At 40.3% G+C, this 7846-nt stretch overlaps 1 protein-coding gene across 1 annotated transcript; it reads left to right on the forward strand.

Annotated features, from left to right (window-relative positions):
• The first annotated feature begins 3072 nt into the window (after positions 1-3072).
• Positions 3073-4232, forward strand: LOC119721889 (melatonin receptor type 1B-B-like). The gene has a single exon (XM_038191867.1). It carries the CDS (start codon positions 3087-3089, stop codon positions 4230-4232), a length of 1146 nt encoding a protein of 381 aa, XP_038047795.1. The 5' UTR covers positions 3073-3086.
• Positions 4233-7846: the final 3614 nt, after the last annotated feature.

The following is a 7846-nucleotide window of genomic DNA, read 5'->3' on the forward strand; positions in this document are numbered from 1 at the left end:
ATGTATTTCATCCCTATGTTATTTGTATGAAATATAGCGAGCCACACATTCTTTTTATTTTTTTTTTCTAAATCGGTCACTTTCTTTTTGACTCACCCTGGAAATAAAAGTCCCGGTGTATGGTTATATATCGATATGTATAAGGCGACTTGACCTCTGGGTTTTTAATAATTGAGGAATATTCTCGGAGAATCGTGGGGATGTTTACTTCGAGGCGAGCCTTTGGGGATAAAATGGCAGTGTCATTTATAGGCAAGACAGTTTGCCAAAAATTGTCTCCCAGGAGTGTATGATATGCCTGTGAGGGCAGATATTGACGTTGGTTTGTAATATTCTTGAGCCGTTGCAGCTATATATTGAGCCATTGAACAATATACCCCAGATAATCATATACTGCTCAAAGTGTGTACATTTGTAGATGTTTAATACCAGAGTTTATTATGCAAGAATGTAAAGTCAGACGCAGTTATCATTTTGTCGTGCATGTTAATTTGGAAAGGCTTTTACACCTGATTATCACGATCGATTGTATATATGAATTGAGCGATTACGTATGACATTGTAAAAATAATAATCGCTATCTTTTGAACTTTGAATATAATCATTGAAACATAATGAATAAAAGCCGATTACGCAGGAAAATTTTGAGGAAATATAAGATCTGAGGGTTTTGCCAAAAACGAAGAGTTACCACAATTATCAATTGATTTAGTTTTTAAAAAATGGTTTTTTTTAACGTTCTTCGTGGACACGATAAATCAAGAAAAACAAATCGCAAATTTCGTCCAATGGTTGGCCGTGATATATGACACGACATGTTTAGAAACTGACGGGAATCGTTGAAGAATCAATTTAATGTGAATTAAAGAAAATACAGTGTATTAATCGCAAAAAAAAATCAATCCGAACACAAGTCAATTCATTTGAACAAAAATAAAACACAATAACTAAAAAAACCCACACACATTGCATTTGTGGAGAGATAAATCAAGAAAAACACATTGCATTGAATTGAAATTTCGTCAAATGATTGGTCGTGATATATGACACGACATGTTTAGAAACTTGACGGCAATTGTTCAAGAATAATTTGAATATGATTCAAAGAAAATACAGTGTATTTACCGCGGCGGAGAAAAAATCAATCCGAACACAAGTCAATTTTAATTGAACAAAAATAAAACATTCTTTGTGCAGACGATCAATCAAGAAAAATACATTGCATTGAATTGAAATTGCCTTCAAAACCAGAGGAAGGTTGGGCGATCTCGAGAGCCCAATATACCGCCAAATCCAACCGCGCAGTGTGACTGAGCAATGCCATTGCCAAGAATAATAAGTCAGCCGATACGATCCAATGAGCACGGGGCGCTGTTCCGCCTTCCTGGTTGCTGCAAGATCACGGGCATATCCGCTCTGTACACAGCGCTTGCCTTATGGTATTCGTTAAAAAGAAATCCTCTCTTCACAACGCATTATTACATCTAAACACACTACTAAAGACACAAGTGGCTTAGTGGAAGAATAAGCGCTGACACCTTCTTTCCACATGTTGGGACTTTTGCTCGGTAATTTCAAAAGCTTTATCTGAAACAGGGACTACATCTTTGTTGTCTGGTTCTAAAACTCGGTAAGTGTGCAACTTTTTAAATGAAATTTTAGTCAAACCATGTTTGTTTTAGTTTACTTTAGGTCTGCATTTGTTAAAGTAACTATTAACGAGGCGTTGTTGAATGGCTACCTTATAGAAATGATACCTTCTATACCTTCATAGAAATGATTGACAAGGAACACTTTGTTTTCCTCGCTCAAAAACATTTTAGGCGAATGAGTTGGTATGTTGCCCGATATCAGTCAGCGTATAAACTGCCTGTATATTCAGGTATGAACTGCCTATATATGTATTGGCAAATTCTCCCCAAAAATTGTCATACATTTTACCTGAATTAACCAACTAATCAGAAAATATATCACTGCATGTAATGTTATACCCAATTTTATTAACGGTCATGTTACCATTTCTTATTTGGAACAGTGCGAGAGTATAGATACAAACATTGTTCCTCAAAATGGGAGTGCTGCAATTTTGGCCATAAACAATGTTTTGCAACTGTACAGTGACATTCGAAGAGGTCCCGTCTCCCGAGTTTTGGTGGGATTAATTTTGCCTATTGTGTATAACAATGGAAACTTGATCGGTGTGTGTGTGAAACGATTCCTTTGCGACTCAAGTTTGAAACCCAAAGAAACGTCAACTTGACTATAGTAATCGAAGCGAGTTGGCGGATGTTTGTTTGTTGGGTTGTTTGTTTGTTGGGGTGTTGGGGGTGTTGGGTTGTTTGTTTGTTGGTTGGTTGGTTGGTTGGTTGGGGGGGTGTTTGTTGGTTGGGGTGTTGGGGTGTTTGTTTGTTTGTTTGGTCGTGGTAAAAGATACAAAACATGAAATGCAATCCAATCTCAATGCAATAGAAATCGTATCGAGGCTTTCACCTAATTTGTTTTTTTTTTCCAAATAGATCATGCCAAATGTGAAAAAATGCTATTAGGCATGACATTGGTGAAACAAACACATTAGCATCTTTCGTGTGATATTTAATATTAAACGGCAAACAGTGGTGTATCCAGAGGGCGGGGGGGGGGGGGTTCCCCCTCCCCTTGGTGGATATTTGAGAATACCTTTTTTTCAGTAACTATTTCTACTCATGGTAAGAGAGTTCTGGCATGAAGAAAAAAACAAGCTCCAAAACAATTACAATACGCCGTGAAAATCGGCATATATTTCCCAGTATGCATAATGGTCATTTGGAAGTGTCCGGAGAAACGAACGTGGCTACATTTTGGCGCGTATGTGCGAGTGCGGTTGCCCCCCCCCCCCCCCCCCATCTTCCCGACATCAAAAGCTGGATACGCCACTGACTGCAAATGTCTAAACTGGGACACTTTTCCGAAAGTCTGCATCGCGTTATCACAACATGTTGTGTAAACACTGTAGTGCAACCCTGAAACTCCTTTCCCTAAACCTAACTCTCTATTCTCACAGCTCCGTATAACATCCAAAAACAAGGAGCAAAATGGGTGACGCAACGATGGTATTTTCCAACGATACTTCAACTGCAGGTGTTGACGAATCTTCGTCGGCAGTTCCCTGGATGGACAACTCAACCTTCACGGCAGCGAGTACCGAAGCAGGGCCGATGAGTAAATCCCTACAGACCTACCAAGAGAGGATAGTAATCGCCGTACTGTGGCTCATGATCGCCCTGATTGATATCATCGGTAACACCATGGTCATCCTCGCCGTGGTGTTCAGCAGGAAGCTCCGCACATCCACCAACGTCTTCGTGGTCAGTCTCAGCGTAGCCGACCTGTTGACCGGCCTGGCACTACCCATGAGCGCCGTCGGCCTGCTCAGCCCAGGAGACGCTTGGCCGTGGTCCACCGAGACACCGTGCTACCTTGCCGGCATGCTTCTGTACATCAGCTCCTGCGCTAGTCTCTACAACCTGGCCTCCATCGCTCTCAACAGGCTGATCCTCATCAAGCGCCCGATGACCCTCTATCATAGTCTCTACACAAGGCGCAACTTGGCCATCAACGTGGCAGTTTTGTGGTTTGTTGCCATCGCCACAATGGTCGTGCCACCTCTCTGTGGCGTCGGCGGCTTCGGCTACGACGAGCAGCATCACACCTGCAGCGACCTGGACACCCATCCCAAGGCCAAGACCTTCGAGAGGATCCAAACCTTCCTCGGCTATCCCATCCCACTGATCATCATCGTCACCTCTTACACCCTCATCTACCTACACGTCCGGCGCCACTTCAAGGCCCAGAGGTCCTTGCGTGGTGGCATCAGCATCAGCGACACAGGCCCGGTCTCTAGCTCAAGCGGCTTCCAGGTATCCGACAACGCGGCTGTCTTGAAGACCTCCCAACAGGGTCGAGCCTACCGCCAGCAGCTCCAGATCACCAAGAATCTCTTCATGGCCGTCTGTGCCTTTTTCGTTTGCATCACTCCGTATTGCGTGGCACTCTTCATACCCAATACCGACCGCTACCTGTTGTTCCTGGGCGTGGTCTTCACCTGCAACAGCTGCGTCAACCCGATCATCTACGCGTCCAAGCATCCACAGTTCAAGAAGGTTTTGCGCCAGATGCTGCAGTGCAGGTACTCGCAGATTGAAGAGCCTTCTGACACGTTGAAAGCCCTGATGACCTGTTGTTACAAAGCGTAACTGATGTAGCATACAATCCTATCGAAAGGCATAGGCCTATCTGTGTACTTTTGATCCAAACTAACTATACCAGTCAACATTTAATGTAGCTATATCAACATGAGGATGTACTCAATGCTTTACAACATAGGCCTATACTCCATAGGCCTAATTAATACTCGATAGGCTGTTCTCAACAGCTCTTAAATCAGGCCTGTGGGCTAGAATGGAGTAATTTGTTATATACCCAGTAAATTGACAGTGACATGACTCTGACAAGTGTACCGCCATCTGGGAAGAATATCTTTTTTTTTTCTGATCACGTGGTATAAACCTTTGAGGGCAAATATGTGTCGTGGATAGTTGCCGCACACAAAATGAAATAGTTATCGTGGATAGTTGCCGAACAACGAAGTGACATGTCGTGGATAGTTGCCACTCCACTATAAGTGACATGTCATGGATAATGTCGTGGATAGTTGCCGCACCACGAAGTGACATAAGTGTCGTGTGCAGTGGCGCACGGGGGGGGGGGGGGGGGGCTCCGTTGCCGCACACGAAGTGACATAAGTGTCGTGCAGTGGCGCACCCGGGGGGGGGGGGAGGCCCTCGGGGGTCTTGAGCCCCCCCCCCCCCTTCCAAGAGGTTGTTTTTTGGGGGTTTTTTTGGGGGGGGTTTTGGTAATTTTTTTTTTTAGTCCCACGATTTTACCTTGGTGACATGTATGTGGCTTATTTTCGAGTAGTATAATAGGGGTGTAAGTGGCGCCACCAACGTCAAAATAGTCAGCCCACGAAAAAAAGACTCACATTTTTTTTCTGCGGCCAAAAATTTTGGGCAACACTTTTTGAATAAAGTTTGAGCCCCCCCAAAAAAACCTCCCCCCCCCCCCAATCCTGGGTGCGCCACTGGTCGGGTGCACAAAGTCCATAGACGTACACTTAGTGGTTGCTGCAGAAGCTGTCCTATGCGTCACTTCGTGACGCACCCAACGACTAATTTATATGCCACGTGACAAACCTAACTAACCCAAGGAGGCGATATTTTAAAATTACAACCTTCAGTCGGACACCCGATTCGATTTTTGTTGGTCCAATAACACGGAGCTTGCTGGCGTTGAGAGTTTCGAACCAGTTCCTTTTTGAAGATGATGAATCAATTGTCTCCGAATAACAGAGTTCTACCTTCAGTTACCGCCCTTTCTCGCTGTTGATCGCGTTCGGTCTTCTCGGTTAAAATTTCGATGATGAAGATTGGCGCACTTGACAAATACAGGGTGAGTAAAAAAAAAGCGGAACCCATACACCAAAAATTTTATTTCATATTTAAAAATATTATGTAGCACAAAAAATAATAATGACTGGAAAGCCAATTTCATTAGGTACTTTTAGTTGAAAAATTGATTGAAATTGGTCAATCTGTTCAGAAGAAAACACCATTTAAACACAATGACCCTAAAACCTGTCTCGTCCAAAAAAAAACGTGATTTCAAGAATCTCGTCGCAAATGTCTTCAAACATCACCAGCGATAAAACCTCAGTTTAAACGTTAAAAATATTCCATCCTTTTGAAGGCCCGTCCTTTGAGAAAAATAGATTTTATAAATCATATTGTTTGCCTTACCAGGGTTGTTAATAAAGATATTGTGTTCTACAGTTGTTGAAACAAGTAATCTGTGTCATTTAGTTTCTTTGTCAAAACACACAATAAATTGCTTTTATTTTGACGAGACAGATTTTAGGGTAATTCTTTATGTGATTTTCTTTGCACGGATTGAGCAATTTCAGTAATGTTTTTATCTAAAAGTAGCTAATGAAATTAGCTTTCCAGTCATTGTTATTTTTGGGTGCTAAATATTTTTTTTTCAAACATGAAATATATTTTATGGGGTTTGGTTTCCGCTTTTTTGAACTCACCCTGTATCTGCAAATGCATGGAAGACACAGCAAAACTACGTATTATCGTGATATGACTTCCAGCATTAAATCAGGAAGTGTGTTTTAATAATCATTCTCATCGACTGTTCTGCTCCAAGAGTTGGGTAAATAAAAAAATAAAAAAAAAAAAATTAAAAAAATGTTTGACTGTGAAAATAGAGACGGCAGGGTATTTCCTGTGTTCATCCTTGGATTTCGAACCTATACAATTCCAGATGGGTCGGGAAAAAAAAGGCAAAGTGCATATTCAATTCAATTCAATTCAATTTATTCTCATCATGTAAAACATGAAACTTGTCTCCTCGTTCTTTATTAAAAAAAAAACACTTTAAAACCATATAAACATTTACATACATTGTACAAATAGACATAACAGCATAAAAAAACTGGCAAGAGTGAACGTAACCACAATTAAACAAACACATTCAGCCTAGTTAAGTAAATAAATAAACAACATGTCTGGATTGATGGAACTATATGTATAATGATAAAAAGCATATGGCACATTAATGGAAAGGAAACAATGGCAAGCCAGGTCTGGCTAGTGGGTAGAAAGGGAGCAGGAAAAGGATTATATAAAAATAATTATAACTTATATGTACGAGGGTTATAAACACACAGATTTACATAACAATTAAAAAAAACATTATCTAAGTTATAAGTCTGATTAAAATATGAAAATTGACCTTGGTAAAAAGAAGAATTGTGTCGTGTTATACGGATTCGACCTGACACAAATGGGTGAATGTGTGAGGAGGGGTGGATAAGAATATTATGAGATAAGGGCTAATCTGGCTGCACTAAAAACACATTTACAGCACGGGTTTTTTTAAAGCATTATCTGGTATAATTCTGATTAAAATATGAAATTGCACTCTGTAAAAAAAATGAATGACTGTGTCGTTTTGTGCTAGAGTTCAATTATTGACGGATTCGACAAATACAAGGGTGAGTCAAACGAAAAGTGACCTGGATTAAGTTCTTCCTTTTTTCTTAAAAAAGCAATTGAATTTGATGAACCAATGAAGAATGACATAAAAGAGGATGTTCATCCACTTATCTGAAGAGAAAAAAACCCACTGAAATTGATCCATGCTATACGTCAGAAGTTATGCATGTTTGACTAAAATAACCTGTTTTCATAGCTGTCCCTGTAATACCATTGGAAGCTATTGAGCTTATTGAGAATTACAGATTACACAGGCATTCAAATACGAATGAGATTTTAATCATTTGAGTCCAGACTGAAACACTGTCCGATTTTGCGATTTGAATATGAGGAACAAGTCAAGTTTGTTTTCTGTGAAATATTGATGGCGATTTGTGTCTGTTTATAGAGCTATAGGACCCACCTATGGTTTTCGTTCATTCATAGAGGTGGGAAAACGACCATGTTTCATTGTATTTAATGGGTATTCATCCATTCGTATAGAACGGTAAATGATCAGTGGTGGACAGCTGAATTTTGTGTTCTAGGCCTATGTATTAAAATATACATAACTTAAGAATAAAGTATGCAAGTTACGTGAATGTTTCACAGTTACTAGTCAATAACATGTACTTCATCCCTATGCTTTTTTTATGAAATGGAGCAATCAACATATTTAGTTATAAATGTTTGTTCTAAATCGGTGACTTTCTGTTTGATTCACTCTTGAAACAAAAGTCCCGCTATATAGTTATAGATCGATATGTATA

Source organism: Patiria miniata, unplaced genomic scaffold, assembly GCF_015706575.1.
Source record: "Patiria miniata isolate m_02_andy unplaced genomic scaffold, ASM1570657v1 HiC_scaffold_1, whole genome shotgun sequence".
NCBI lineage: Eukaryota > Metazoa > Echinodermata > Asteroidea > Valvatida > Asterinidae > Patiria > Patiria miniata.

Bases quoted from the DNA above. Each gene is read 5' to 3' on its own strand.
- LOC119721889 (XM_038191867.1), top strand. From the start codon at position 3,087: ATGGTATTTTCCAACGATACTTCAACTGCAGGTGTTGACGAATCTTCG.